The 15,022-nt window shown below is 55.1% G+C and overlaps 2 protein-coding genes across 4 annotated transcripts; both read left to right on the forward strand.

The window, feature by feature from the left end:
* Positions 1-1,955: 1,955 nt before the first annotated feature.
* Positions 1,956-8,273, forward strand: OGFOD2 (2-oxoglutarate and iron dependent oxygenase domain containing 2). The gene is made up of 7 exons (XM_057385630.1): positions 1,956-2,328; positions 2,396-2,452; positions 4,448-4,558; positions 4,991-5,090; positions 5,846-5,970; positions 6,408-6,665; positions 7,146-8,273. The coding sequence occupies exons 1-7, from the start codon at positions 2,053-2,055 to the stop codon at positions 7,419-7,421; spliced, it is 1,203 nt and encodes a 400-aa protein (XP_057241613.1). The 5' UTR covers positions 1,956-2,052; the 3' UTR covers positions 7,422-8,273.
* Positions 6,610-14,972, forward strand: ARL6IP4 (ADP ribosylation factor like GTPase 6 interacting protein 4). Of its 3 annotated transcripts, none has more exons than XM_057385633.1 (6): positions 6,610-6,665; positions 9,781-9,984; positions 10,309-10,644; positions 11,021-11,138; positions 12,259-12,328; positions 12,499-14,971. In XM_057385633.1, exons 2-6 carry the CDS (start codon positions 9,789-9,791, stop codon positions 12,553-12,555), a joined length of 777 nt encoding a protein of 258 aa, XP_057241616.1. In that variant the 5' UTR covers positions 6,610-6,665; positions 9,781-9,788; the 3' UTR covers positions 12,556-14,971. The 3 variants fall into 3 exon arrangements, with proteins under 3 accessions (XP_057241616.1, XP_057241614.1, XP_057241615.1); XM_057385631.1 differs by lacking the exon at positions 6,610-6,665 and adding an exon at positions 8,211-8,347; XM_057385632.1 differs by lacking the exon at positions 6,610-6,665 and adding an exon at positions 8,599-8,710 and having other exon boundaries at positions 12,499-14,972.
* The last annotated feature ends 50 nt before the right edge of the window (positions 14,973-15,022 follow it).

A 15,022-nucleotide genomic window follows, 5' to 3' on the forward strand; every position in this document is an offset into this window, starting at 1 on the left:
ACAGGGATCAGGTTGCACCCTGGGCGGCTGCTGTGGCCTCCTTGGCACCTCCTCAGAGGCACCGGCAGCTTTCACCCCGWGCGTGTGGCAGCAGGTCTGCCACGCTCCCGGCCGGCAGGGAGGAGCCCCGAGAGCCACTTGAGACACTCACCGTGGATGTCTAATCCCAGCACTTCCCAGGGAGATTCCACCCTGACRGGCCTGGCTTTCCGGGTCACGTTCTTGTTGTGCTCTGCGTTCTGGCACGTTTCACACATCTTGATCTGGAGAGAGAAAGGATCAAAGGATTGGRAACGTGCTGACGGATCCTGTCAGACTCACACTGCACAGGTTGTGGAGGGGTGAGACAGACAGCAGGGCTGAGCAGTTTGCTTCCACCCAATAAGAATAACRAGGTGCAAGAAAAAGAGGGCAAAACACAACAGGCTGACACACCTCACCTTTCACAACGCTCACCTGGCAGCTTTCTCTGACACAATAACCAACTTTCTCAACATGGCCTACAGCTAGGTTATTTCTCACCCTGTTTCCAGGCAAATATTTATTGTATTTTAACCTCCTATTGCTGGTTAGAGAAATCCTCTGCCCTGGGATGTTGGAGGAGCTCAGACCATGCAATGCAAGTACACTCCTTAAACCACACCGCTACAGAGTCCTGCTGCAGGGAACTGCCAGCAATGAAACAGGCAAGGCAAAGCAGCTGAGGAGACACCAAGATCCTCTTGCACAGTTTAGAGAACTGGGCAGCTCTGGAAAGAATCCAGACTGCCCAAAGCTAGACTCAGCAAGTTGTCTGGAGCAATCCCACATTCTCATGCTGGCCAAAACTGCCCTGCACGAGGAGGCCAACGAGGCTTCCTGACACTCAGGGGAAGGCATCCAATGCATCCAGCTGCCTCGGGGCGTTCCAAGATTCACCTGCACAGTGACTTAAGTGTGTGGCTTCCCAGCACAGGCACCAGGAATGACATCATCCCTGCACCAGGGCTCTTCTGGCTGCGGCCTCGGGACTGCTGCCAGCACCGGTGTCATCGACACGGTCACTGCTCTGCACTTACCCAGTCCACAACATCCTTCACGATGCCCAGCCAGTAGTACCGGCTCTGGATCCGGTGCACGGTCTTTTTCTGGCCCAGGTGGTTCCCGATTTCGGTGAAATGGCTTTCCAGGAAGACCTGACGCCTCCGCTCGGGATCCACGATCACCTCGCGCTTCTCCTCCTTCTTGGGTCCCACGTAGTAGAGGCAGCCGCCTGCGGATGCCAGAGGTTTGTCCACAACACCACCCACTCACAGCTCTAGAAAAAGGAGCATTTTCCACAGAGGGAAACAGCTCTGAGAGCTGCTGCTGCCCCTGGAGAAGCCGCTAAATGGGAATGGCCCCCACGCACGCCCAGGGAGCTTTCCTGAGCCCGGGACTGTGTGAAATCCCCCATGGGACAGCCACGGTGCTACCTCGGGATGCCACGATCCCCACTGGGTGTCCCTAAAGGGATGCCAAGGCACAGGCCCGGCAGAGCAGCGATGGTGCTGCCGAAAAGCCGCATCCCCTCCCCAAACCGAGGGTCCGGCACATCCCGTTTTGCCGGGTTCCCCCCACAAGCCGCCCCCGGGCCCGGCGGGGCAGCAGCCCCTCACACCCCCGGTTCCCCACCGTCCACGATGAACTTCTGGGCGTAGCGCTTGAGGTTCTTYCTCTTGATGGAGCAGAAGCTGGGCGGGAAGCAGCCCTCGGCCAGCAGCCGGTAGATATCCTCGAACTTGCTGCCGTGGCCGCAGGGCTCGGCCGCCACCACCACCTCCCGCTCGGCCTCGGGCAGCGCCGCGTCCATGGCCGGGCCGGGCCGGGGCCGCGCTGACCCCGCTCGCTGCGCGTCCCCGAGCGCGCCCCCGCCGCCCGTGCGCGCCCCCGCCAAGGGCGGGGTGTGTGGGGGGGAATCTCAGGGAGCGTCTGCAAATAACCCTCGGCGGCTGCTGCCGCTCCGAGCACACCCGGCCCGCCCGTGAGGGGCAGCGGCGTCACTGCGGGACCGGGCCGCGGTGACGTCACGGAATGACAAAAACAAGAATCTTAAAACCGGGCAGAACGGGCAAATTCCGCCGCTTTCCGTTTTTGCCCCGGTTCGGAATTTGCCGATGCGCCCTCAAGAGGACGGAAGCGGAGCCCTTTGAGAACCGGACCGAGGCGCGTTCGCCGGCAGGAAACATGTCCGCGGGCGGGCCGTTCCGGGGCTGCGCCTGCTTTTTCACCGACAACATCTTCGTGGCGCGGTTCGGGCTCCACGTTCGGTACCGGGACGAGCCGCAGCTCCGCCGGGACCACGGCCGGGTACGGCGGGGCTGGGGGGGGCCGGGGCAGCGAGCCGCTGTGGCGCTGACGGGCCCGTGTGTTGCAGGCGCTGCGGGAGCGCGGGTGTCGGAGCGAGGAGCAGTTCCAGGAGGTGCTGAGGGAGGTGAGAGACCGGACCCCTCACAGATACCGGGGAATCGCTCGGGGTACTGCGGGACACCAGGATTTGGGCTGGAAGGGACCTTAAAACTGACAGGGACACTTATCCCTTATCCCAGGCTGCTCCAAGCCCTGTCCAAGCCGGCCTTGGACACTCTCAGGGATCCAGGGGCAGCCACAGCTTCTCTGTGGGCCTCCCACCCTCACAGGGAGGAATTCCTCCCCAAAATCCCTAACTCTGCCCTCTGTCAGGGTGAAGCCATTCCTCCGTCCTGTCACTTTATCCCCTGTAAAGAATTTCCATCTTTTCTTGTCCCTTCAGGCCCTGCCAGGCCGCAGTTGGGTCACCCCATGGCTGAACAATCCCAACTCTCGCAGCCTCTCCTCCCAGAGAGCCATTCCCGATCCTGAGGGGAGCAGATGGGAGCCCTGGCCCTGCTCAGGGATCCATCCCCACGCCCGGGGCTCGGTCTCACAGGGAGTTTGGGATTTGCTGTGAGCCCGGTGCTGGGCACAGTCCGGAGAATTCCCCGCGGGCGGCATCAGCGCGGTGTTTATACAGCCAACACCCTGCAATTAATCGCTGTCATTCCGCCCTTATCCAAGCGGCCTCTGAGCCGCTCCCTCCTTGGATTCTTTCCGCTCCCGCTGCCCTGGTTTCTCACTCCTTGTCCCTTCTTGTGCCAATTGTTTTAAAACAATCCCATCCCCGAGATGGGATCCTACAGAGGTTCACACTTTATCAAGGAATCGCTGCTTCTTTCCAGGGGACAGGGATAGGGATCAGTCACACAGCCAGCTCCAATGTCACCTGACACCAAGGGGACAGACGGGTTCCTTTAGGAATTCTTGGCAGAATGATGATGGCTGTAAATCATCCTTGTAATTGAAGCTTTATTAACAGGGTATTATGATTCACACAGCACAGAATTTGTGAGTGGAACAGCACAGGATTGCCCCAGGCAGAATCAGTGGAGCACAACGAGCAGTGTAATGCAGAATTTATAGAACAACTTCACTTAGGATTCCTGGATTCTGACTTTAGTTGTAATTTATAATCATCTAGATCCTAACCACTTTTTAATCACCTGGGCTCTCTGCAGGTCTGGTCAGATCTTCATACAAGGTTTGTTGTATCAATATAAACATCATAAAGTAAACTAATAAATCATATAAAAGCCCAGGAGTCCCTCAGTGCTCAGAGGATGCTGATGGCAGAGGATATCCCTGGCTTTGGGGCTCACGGCTCTCACTGTCCAGCAGCAATTCCAGTCCCAGTTTCCCACTTAGGATTTGTAGGATTTTGTAGGCAGTGCTGGGTTCCATCTCCCTGCCAGTGGCCCAGGGCCTAGGGACCTTGGGCTGGGAGGGAGGAGAAGAAGGAATCAGAAAAATGTTTGATTTGTCTGCTGAGTTCCCAAGAAGTTCAGGGCCTGAAACTGAGGGAAGGGGAATGAATGGTCCCAGGGAATGGTTGCTCACTCTGCAGTGAGCACAGGTATAAATTAATCTCATGGGAAGGAATTAAATGGGAAGAGCTGCCTGAATCAGCTGCTGAAACAGCTGCCTGCTCTGAGAGGGCAGCTCAGCCTGTCTCCACCACACTCAGCAGTAATCCCTTCATGACAGCACTTGTCTCTCTCCCAGAAAATGTCTTTATTTTGGACAAAGCTTCTATTGTCAGAACACAGCCTGGATTCAAGAGGTGTCAGAATGCCTGAAAGGGCTGAAACCTCAMAGCTCCACTTGACACTGCCACAGAAAGTCCTCAGGTACTTTTTGAGCCACCTGTAAAAAGAACAGKTCTCCAACTCCTCTCAGCCATTTGRYTTTTCAGCTTTTTACTGGACTTGTCTWGMCCACAGAAAAAAAGMAAACTCTRTCTCCCAGAGGTGCCCCAAAACAAAAATTCACTGGTTCAAAACAATAAGCAGATCCCTGGAACTGTTTTGGTGAGCCCTTTTGGTTTCTGACCATGTGCTCTGTTGTTCACCTGCAGATTGAGGCAGAAGTGCAGAGGAGAAAAGAGTTGATCCATCAGTCAGCGGAACGCAGAGCCATCATCTCCAGGTGCTACAAACCAAAACACCCAGAGGTGTACACTCTGCAGGTACACAGAAGGTTTGGAATCTCTTTTGCCAAAAAAAATTTACCTAAGGGTTTATTTTTGCAGCTTATTTTCCCCTCTCCTTGGGATTGCACAGTGCTAAATCTGCACTGCATTAAAACCCCTGTAGTGTGTGAAAACTGAATTTAAAACTTGAAAAACAGACAGCACAGTGTGTTCTCCAGGCAAGATTCCTGGTGTTACAGCCAGGAAAGGCTCTCTCCCACATGCCTGTAATAAATCTGGCCAGTTGCTCCTAGAAAACCATGATCTGGAGCAAGCACCAGGTAAAACAYGGGTGACATTCTGCATTTCCATGGAATTATCCCAGGTGTGACTCAGCCTTGCTCCCTAAGGATTGTGCATTTCCCTGTGGCTCCCCTGGGCTGTGCAGGCTGACTGTGTTTCTGTGTGTTCTCCCCATCTTGACTCCAGGATTCCTTCCTGGCCCCAGGGTTTCTGGAGATCGTGAGGTTCTGCTCATCGCCGGGTGCTGATCTCCAGGGCCTCCTGCACTACCTCGAGTCCTTCTCAGGTAAAGAAAACACCACCTCAGCCCCACTGATCTCCCTGGTGACAGCTGTTCCCAAACCCTGTGTGGAACAGCTCTGATGTGGCACAAGCTGAGGTGAACAGGATGTAATTCCCTGCCTGAGGAGGGTCTCTGCAGAGGCAGCAGCTCTGCTCTGGATCTGTTTTCTGTTTTTCCATCCCACTGTGCTGATGCCTCACCAGAGGCCCCAGCTGCAGCAGGGCTGGGGTTTTGATTGTACCACACCTCACCAGGGAGCCTCTGAAGGAATATTGGCAGCCCAGGGAGCTCGATTTTCCCTCCCCAGGTGCTTTGCCGTTGCAGACAGTCCCTGCTGGTTAGTCTGGGCTGAAATTAGCTTCAGTCTCGATTTCAATCTTTGTAAAAGAGATCTGGGTTTTAAGCTTCCCTGGAGGCAGCTGTGAAGCTTTCTSGCTTCCAGAAATGCTGATAAAATGTAGAAGGGAAGAGGCAGAGTTGCCTTCTTTTCCCAAGGCAAAAACAGAGACCAATGTCTGTGTGCAGAGCTCCTGGATTTGTCCAAGGCACCAGTTCCAGMCAGCCTTCTGCTCTGGAGACCAGGGGCCAGCATAAAAAACAACAAATCCATCCCAGAGCTGATCCCAGGGAGTGGCTCAGCCCTGTGAGCAGCCTGAGCACAAGGTGGAGCCTGTGGATGCTGTGCTCTCACTGACACCAGCACTGTCGGTTTGGGATAATGGGATTTCTCCCAGCCAATGCTGTCTCCCTTCTGGCAGATAAGAGGATCTATCGACTCCCAGTGTTCACAGAGGAGTTCTGCCAGAYCTTTGTGGATGAGCTGGAGAACTTTGAGCAGTCGGACATGCCTAAAGGCAGRCCCAACACCATGAACAACTATGGGGTAGGACTTGTCTCTGGTGCTTCTTTAGGGGGAGGTTCCCTGTGTTCACCTCCTCACTTCTCACTGCTCCAGTTCCAAAGTGCCTCTGATTTTACACAGTTTGAGTTCAGTGCCCCCTTGGAGCGGGAGGGTTGAGGGGATGTTACCTGGACAAAACAAAACGGGAACACAGGGAAAGGGGAGAGGAGTTGGTATCTCAGAGCAAAGAGCAYCTTGTGCTCAAGCAATACAAATTTAAATTGAGTCGGTTTTTAAAGAACACTCATCTTTTGATCTTACTCTGTATTTCCCCCATCCCTTTCCACCTTGATCCTCTTCCCTTTTCCCTTAGCTGGAGCTTTGCTCCAAAGTCCTCGATCTGAGGCAGCAGCAGGGCAGGGGGAGGGCAGCAGCAGCAGCAGCTGTATCAGCAGTTCCTCCCCGCTGTCCTGGGCCAGGTTTTGCTGAACGAGCTGGGGATGGACGAGGCTCTGGTGACGCCGCTGCGGGAGCGCTGCCTGCRGCCCATCACAGCCCTGCTGTACCCGGAGCTGGGCGGGGCCTGCCTGGACAGCCACAAAGCCTTCGTGGTCAAGTACTCCCTGCACCAGGACCTGGACCTGAGCTCGCACTAYGACAACGCTGAAGTCACCTTGAACGTTTCCCTGGGAAAGGAATTCACCGAAGGCAACTTGTACTTTGGGGATTTCAACCAGGTACTGAGCACACCCCACTCTCCCTTCTGTGTTCTAAAATACCATTGTTCATTTCTGACAGTCAAACCTGTCCCTTTCCCCATTTTTCACATGTCTTGGTCAGACAGGAGCCTTTTCTGCTGCAATATTCCAATATTCAATAACAACACTGAGGTTGCAAAGAGAGCACAGAGGCAGCTGCAGAGTAGAAACTGGGGTGAAACCAATCAGCCCCCCTTTCCACAGCTTCCACAGAGAGCAGGGAGGTGCTGAGATTTACACCCAAACCTCCAGCACCTGTTTCTAGGGCAAAGAGGGTAAAAGCTCCCTTGCACGGGTGAAAACATGGGGTTTTTTTGATTGGATCTCTTTAAATTGCCTCTGAACTCGGCACTGGGAATGAGGTGCAGTTTGCCCTCTTTGTGTCGTTCCCTTTGGGGAAACTGCAGCTTTTTGAGGGGCTCTGTGCTGTGACACCGAATCCCCCTCGCTGTGTTCCAGGATCCCAGCCCTGTGCCAAAATATATCGAGGTGGAGCACGTGGGAGCCCAGGGTTTGCTGCACCGAGGAGGGCAGATCCACGGGGCCCTTCCCATCGCCTCCGGGGAGCGCTGGAACCTCATCGTGTGGATGAGATCCTCGGCTGTCAGAAACCAGCGCTGCCCCATGTGCGACAGGAAACCCGAGCTGGTGGAAGCAGAGGGATTTGGGGATGGGTTCACRGAGCCCCTGGGGGAGGAGCCGCCCCAAACTGTGAATCTCTGTGCCTTGGGGTAGCCGCTGGGGCAGCCCCATTTCCCCAAAGCTCCTTGCTGACTGCTCTCACAGGCTCYGATGGATGCACCAGCCCTGCAAGAAGCAGCTCTCACCTTGAGGAGGGATACAAAGCCAGTCCTGGCAGGTTTCCAGCTGGAAGAGCTGGAACTCAGCTCGTGAGGGCTCCCACTGGGGCTGGAGGACTCTGTAAGACACAGAAAGCCCCAGCACTGAYTCACTGCAGGGGCTCTGTGAATATTTTCAGGTGTACAGGGAAAACACCCAAAGCTCCTTGGCCTYTCTGCCAACAGCAGCGTCCCAGGTCCCACTGTAAATGGGAAAGAATGGGACAATAAACCATTTCTCTGCTGTTCTTAGGCCCTCCTGTCCTCTTCCAGGAAMATGGGAAGAGCTTGTTGATGCTGAATGACACAAATGAGATCGAGGGGCCTTTATAAGGGGCTTTTCCATTGATCTGTTCAGTGCAGTAACTACAGCGGATGGGTTATCACATCAGTAACTGTGGAAGGCTGAACGGGAGCGGGTGCAGCTCGCACCAGAGGTGTTTATTGAGGCTCTCCCAGCAGATCGCTGGATTTTTGGCTGGCAATGCTGTTAGCACAGGGTGCTGATGGGATGCTCATTAGCAAAGCTCATTAAAATTACACCAGGCAAAGGAAAACGGGCGGTTGTATCTGTTCTAGGAGCMGCTCTTAAACATGCAACCTCGAAGCCTCCAGCTGGTTCTTCAGCGAACGTGAGCGCTCCCAACCCGCCCGAATTCACCCCAAAAGATTGAATTACAGGCGGGCACAGGCGGGGCCCGGAACCAAAGAGCGCGGCCCGGCTGCCGGCCGGCCCCGCGCGGGGGGAACGGAGGCGGGAGGCGGCCAGCGCGGCCCGGGCGGCGGGAGCCCCGCTCGGGGCGGCGGGACCGGCCCGGCCCGGTGAGTCCCATCCCTCCTTCCTCCCTCCCTCCCTCCGCTGCCTCCTCTGCGGCGGGGCCGGGCCGGCTGAGCGCACCGGAGAACGGGGGGTTCGTGCTCTGAGGGGCACACGGGGCCGGGGGGGCTGATAGAGCGCTGCGCTCTTAAAGGGCCAGCACGCCTCAAACTGAGCGCTTAAAGGGCCAGCGCACCTTGCGTGGGTTCTTAAAGGGCCAGCGCACCCCGTGCAGAGCTCTTAAAGGGCCAGCTCGTCTCGCTGGAGCGTGAGGGCASGGCAGACCCCTCAGCTGCGCGGGGCAGAGCGGCTCGGACCGAGGGCAGCGCAGGAGGAGCCGCTGTGTCTCCAGCCCGGTGAAGGTGAAGGTGAGGGCCCGGCTTGGAGCACTGCCAGCCCGGGATGCTGCTGTGACGGATTTGGGATTCGTCACGGGGATGCTGCTGGCTGAGCCCAGCTCCACATCCATGGATCCTGCTGCTGGGCTCGTGTGACAGTCGGTCCTGCTGCCACAACGGAAAGATCTGAGCCCCAAACACCGTCCCCAGCAAGGCCCTGGTGTGAGGAGCAGCTGCTGGGTCTGTCCATGGAGGGCTCATCCTCTGAAACATCCCTGGTGCCCTTAATGGCTGTGGTTGTTTTGGAGGATTTTTTTATTGAAATTTTCCTATGAATATCAGTCAAAGCTCTGATTCATTTGGGAGCGAATCCGAATTGCTGCCTGGGAATGTGGAGGTGGTAAACAAACAATTAATTAAATGTGGTAGTTGGAAGGTGGCTGTGAGAAARAGGTTCTCAAAGAAAGAGATCCTGCTCTGCCCCCGGTCCCAGTTTGTTTTTGAAATTAATGAGAGCATGGATCACACAGGCTCGGGTCTGGAGCTGCTGGTGTCCCTGGGGCTGATGGACGGGGGTGCCAGCTCACTGCATCATCTGTTTTCTAAGAGTAAATTGGAATATTAAAAATTCATTATTCCCCTTGGCTGGTGCCTGCTCCCAGCATTTTAAAGARCGGGTGATTGACTCGGTGTTGGGCTCGGGGAGGACGTTCTGTTCTGGCTGTGGCCACAGGATCCATCACACCGTGCCTGTTCCAGCTGCAGTGCAGTGTCCTCCCGAGGGCTCTGGGGTGACCGTGGGCACAGCCTCAGGGGGGATCAGCCCGATTCTCCAGGGACAAACAGCAGAGGTGCAGGGAAAACCTGGTGGAAGGCTTTCCTGGTGGAAAACCTGCTTGGGGACAGTTGTCTGAGGCAGGTGTGGGGTRCCTGCTGTGCCATTCCCTGCTCAGGGAATCTCCATCTCTCTGTGATGGGTGCCCCCAACCCATCGCTCTGGTGGGGCTGGATGAGCAGGAAGGATTTCATAGGATTTCCTCCAGGACTGCAGGTTTTGGGGATTGTTCCCCCCATGGCTCTGATGTCACTCTTCCCTCCAGGAGCTGCCATGGCCCACAGCCGCTCACGGAAGCGCTCKCGGAGCAGGAGCAGGAGCAGGAGCGATTCTCGGAGCAGGCAGGAGAGGAAGGAGAAGAAAAGGAGGAAGAGCAGCAAGGACTCGCAGCGGGGCAGCAGCTCTCCACCAAGGAAGAGGATCTCCAGTTCTCATGGGCACAAGTCAGGCTCGGCAGCAGCCCGGGAAGGTGGGGAAGGCCCCTGACCCAGCACTTTCACCACATTTCCCTGGGGCAGGTGCACACAGAGGGCTCAGGGGGGACAGGAGGGTCCCTGTTTTTAGCTCCACGGGTGTCTGTCACTGTGTCCTGCACTTGGTGCCAGCTTTGGTCTCATTCTGACACGGGCAGAGCCCTCAGCCCCTCCCTGTGCTGACCTTGCCCCTGGCACCGCACGGTCCCAGCTTAAAGGTGGGCACAGAGAGGAAAGAAACCTCTGAAAGGAGGAGAACCAGTATCTCTGCTGCTGCAGGACCAGGGCTGCTCCACTCACCCTCTTCTTGTGTATTGCAGAAAAGAAGAAGGAAGGAAAGGACAAAAAGAAGAGGAAGGCCAGTACCTCTTCCTCAGGGACATCCTCATCCACCAGCTCTTCCTCATCTTCCTCCAGCTCCTCTTCTGATGACTCCAGTGACAGTGACTCCAAAACAAAGAAGAGTCAAGACAGCAAAAAAAGGCGAGTGAAACAGAAAGACAAAAAGAAGAGGAAGAAGAAGARGAAAAAAACAAAGAAGAAATCAAAAAAGAAGGCAAAGGAGAAGGTTAAGGAGGAGAAAGCCAAAGGAGAAGAGGTGCCTGGTCCCTCACTRGAGCAGTGGCAGAAGGAATCAGCAGTGGACTCTGGGCCAGGTAATGATGCTCCTTCCCTCCTGCTGGAGCCCCTGCACAGGGGTTGTGCAGGTTCCTTTCCACATGAGGTGTCTGAGGGAAGCAGGGCCAGGCACAGGGAGGAGCCCCAGGCTCCACCTTTGAGCCACACTCAGGGATTCCTTGGTGGAGTGTTGGGATGTAGTTTGTAGGTGTGAGTGGAGCAATGGAAGGACACAGTCAGCAGTAACATCCTGGCACAGCTGGGCTGGCTTTGGGACGTGAAGTGTCCCTTCCTTTGCGTGGTTCATCCCTGAACCCCAAGCACTGCCTGGGATTGGGTGTGGAATGGTCTGTGGTGCTGTGCCCTGTCCTGGAGCCAGCCCCAGCAGCACAGCTCTGACTGACCCCATTCCAGCTCTGACAGATGAACAGAAATCCCGGATCCAGGCCATGAAGCCAATGACAAAGGAGGAGTGGGACGCCAGGCAGAGTGTCATAAGGAGAGTGGTGGATCCCGAAACGGGGAGAACCAGGTATGATCCCTGGGGAAAAGGGAGGGGGGTTGTCCATTCCCATCCATGCTGAGTGGGCTGGAGGCCTGGAGGATGCCTGTCCATGGCACTGCAGCACCACACCTGGACCCAGGTGCCCTTCAAAGGCCTGAGCTGACCCCTCACAGGTCTCCTTTGTCAGACCTGGTGTGAACTACCCAGAAAGATAATTCAGCAGAAAATGATTGAATTGTGCTGGAGTTCCCCACAAGGGACACTGGGGCGTGTCCCACCATCCCACTTCTGCATCCACTTACCTTTCAGCTCCAAAGCCCTGGGCCCTGGTGCTGCCTGGTGGGAATGAGGAGGCGAGTGTGCCCTGTGGGGTTACAGACAGCAATCAAACCCGAGTTCATTTAGCTGCCAAATAGAAATGACCCAGTTTTTAATAAACTGCATCTTTTCAGCAAGCAGGAAACGTCATGCTGAAGAGAATTGGCTATGACAAGTCCAGTCTTAAAATAGAAGGCAGCCTGCAGGGCTCAGGGAGGTGTGGAACAAAGGTCGGTTCCCTGTAAGCCATGAAATGAAGACAATTAAATTTCTGTTCATGTATGGAGGTGTGAGCCGCCTCCAACACTGCTTGGAATTTGCTCAGCAAGATGCTCCCCAGCCTGGCTGCATTTCAGGCCCAAACTGGCTCCTGCTCCTGAACAGTTTTGCAGTTTCCTGGGGCAGCCACACCTGAACCCTCTAAAAAAAGGAAGAGGTTTTGCAAGGGTTGGGGCACTGTTGTAGGGTGACTTGGGAGATGCTTTTATTAACAGTGTCCTCTGGTGCCAGTGTGGCTGACTGCACACAGCAGGCAGTGCCCAGAGCCTGGGGCAGGGCCAGCTGGCCCTCAGTGCCCAGGGGAGCACTCCTGTCCTTGCTGCAGTGTGGTGACATTAATCCCACGGGAGCAATGGCAAAGCCTGCTGTGCTGTTTGAGCACAAAATACAAAGTCAGGGTAGGTCAGCACTGGCCTTGCCTAGAGGTGCAAAGCCTGGTCCTGGTTTGGGGGAGCACAGCAGGTGCCCTTGGAGTGGGAGTCAGCCCCTTCTGCAGCTGCAGGATTGTGGCAGTACCCTCACAGCTCCTGGGCCTTTGCTTGTCTTCCAGGCTCATTAAAGGGGACGGAGAAGTCCTAGAAGAAATCGTCAGCAAGGAGAGACACAAGGAGATAAACAAGGTAGTGGGAAYTGGCCCCCAGCATGAGCTGCAGGGGGGGTGGGTGGGCACAGCCAGGCAGCTGCTGCACCCAAAGGGGTTGTGTTTGCACCCTGGGGATGAGCTGAGCCCTGGCAGCACCTTTGGAGCCCCTGGGCAGGGAATGCTGTGAGTGCTGTGTCTCCCTTGCAGCAAGCCACGCGTGGGGACGGGCTGGCCTTCCAGGTGAGGACAGGAATGCTGCARTGAGGACAGGCAGCAGCCAGACCAGGAGCCTCTCCTGCTGCYCCTGCCAGCCCGGGGGGATCCTCTGCCTCTGAAGCACACGGACAGCACCGTGTCAGGATGTTCCCAGGGCCCTTTCCAGCCGCTCTGTAAGTTACTGACCGGGAAGGAGAGTGACTTTGTGGTTCATCTCCCAGTAAACAGCTTCTCCCCTGCCTGTCCCAGCTGAGGCCAGTGTGGCTGTAATGTACCTGAGCCCTGTTTGCCCCAGCACTCCTTTGGGGCTGGAGGAGCTCAGCAGCACCCAGGGGACAGGCTCCAAGGACTGTGGGGAGCAGGAGCCAATGCTGTGGGCAGGACAGGGTGTGTACCAGGGTGACAGAGCTGGCTGCCCATGGCCCTTTCCTTGCTGGATGTGGCCCTTTGCTCTCACTGACCCTGCTCAGGAGTGACTGTGGTGCTCTGTGGCTCTGTTCTGCTCTGCACCCCTGGGTGCCACCCTCCACTGTGCCCCAGGGCCTCTCCCACCTTCCTGCAGCTTCACCTCCTTGGATGGGGAGCACTGACCTGGCAGCTGCACTGGCCTTGGTGCAGRTGTGCTTTGTGGAGGGGTGGCTTTGCCTCACTCTGTTCCTGCATGCAACTCGTGTCCCTTCCCCACAGCACGGGCCCCGGGCAGSGAGGGGGCTCCGGGCTCCTCAGGGCCCAGGGCTGCTCTGGAGCAAACACAGCAACCTTTTCCCTTGCTGGAAAATCCATAAATCTACAAACTRTAAAAAAAGAAAAGGACAAATGGGTTAAAGGACAAATGGGTCCAGCAGGAGTGATCTCCACCGAGAATTTCCACGTTCTGTTACATCTCTGTAACCCCATTAAACTGGCACCTGCTCACGTTTTATGACTTGTCTGTTTCTAGAGTTTCCTCCCCACCCAAAAAAAAGCAGACAGAAAAGAGCCTTCCCATTTCTTTAATCTGTGTAACTCACAATGATACTGTACACAAAGCACACCAGGCATTGGAACGATGCACTAACAGCAAGGAGGAGAAGGAAGTTGTACAGAAGGTTTGCCACACACAAGCGAGTCATCGGCACGGCACTGCACACACGGGGCGTACCCGGCGCCCTCGGGCATCCCCTCCGGTGGTTCCCCACACACAGCTGGTACCCCTAGAGCAAATTTTTTTTTTTATAAATAAAACTAACATCGTTGGAATATAAAATTGACAGTCGAGGGTATCAACAGGCAGAGGGAGGGGACCGTAAGGCTTCTAGAACTAATAGGAAATGCAGCAAACAGTGGCGATACCTGAAGAAGGGACTGCTACAGCAAGCACGGCGGCTGCTGGCCGGGTGGGAGSGTGGTGGTGACCCTTTGGCTGATGTCTGCTCTCAGCTCGCGCCTCCGACTCTGTAAACGGTTTTTGGTATTAGGATTTCGCCTCACCTGACTGAGTGATCTGAGCAAACCCGGGAAAACGACTCGGAGGGAATGCACGGGCTCCTCTAAAAGACTTTAAAGGGACAGCGTCAGGTAGAAAGTCTGGCCTAAGGGTGCAGTAATATAAAAAGCTGCTTTTTGTAAAAAATCTGAGCTCCGCAGCAGAGTTTGATTCCCATGGAAACGGAAAAGCAACCYCAAAGCCCGAGGCTGTGTTGTGCTGATGTGCAGAACAGGACGTGGGCTGTCACCGAGGGCTGCCCGGACAACGGCCGAGGGAGGAGGACAAGAAACTTCCCATTCTCTGCTTTCAAAGCAAACAAGTTACTCGGAACAAGGATAAATTAGGTCTTGAACCTGACAATGCCCCTCTAAGTAAGGATGGAATATACATTCATCTTCCCCTCACCGCGTCCAAAGGGATCCTCTTCCGTACACGTGGAAAGGCATCGGGTCACATGCATTGCTCTCCAAAACAGCTCAGAACAAACAGGTTATAAACACAGAGTTGAACTATTGCTATTGTTCTGTGAGTGAGTAACACGTTGATCTTTGCTTCAGAGGGATGAGTGCCAGATGGGGGCGGCTGAGGATTGAGTGATGGAGACGGGGATGGACTGAGTCGGTGAAGAAAAACTTATTGGCATTATTTCCTGGTAACTACACCCACCTCCCGTGGGATTATTGCAGCAATAAAGGTTCTGCTCTACAATTGCTTCTCCGTGTTGGATCCGTACAATGGCGACGGACGGGGGGCCAGGAAAGGACCCGGGCAAGGTTCAAGAAGCTCAACAAAGGATGAGGACGGAGTGCTGTGATTGTCAGGCTAACTGGTTAGGAGCTGTTTAAAACGTGACGTGATGGAGAGGTGAGTATCATATTGCACTTCTGCATTCATTGACAGTTACATTAAACTTGGTCCATAAAATAATTGCTTTGTACATAATGCCTGAAACAAAAAGCTACATTTTTTTAAATATTAATAAACCCTGAAGGTTCCAGTCCCTCCAGGCATTTTTTTTTCCTCTACATAAATAAATAACTTTCAATT

Source organism: Malurus melanocephalus, unplaced genomic scaffold, assembly GCF_030028575.1.
Source record: "Malurus melanocephalus ecotype Western Australia unplaced genomic scaffold, MMel_1.1 scaffold_849, whole genome shotgun sequence".
NCBI lineage: Eukaryota > Metazoa > Chordata > Aves > Passeriformes > Maluridae > Malurus > Malurus melanocephalus.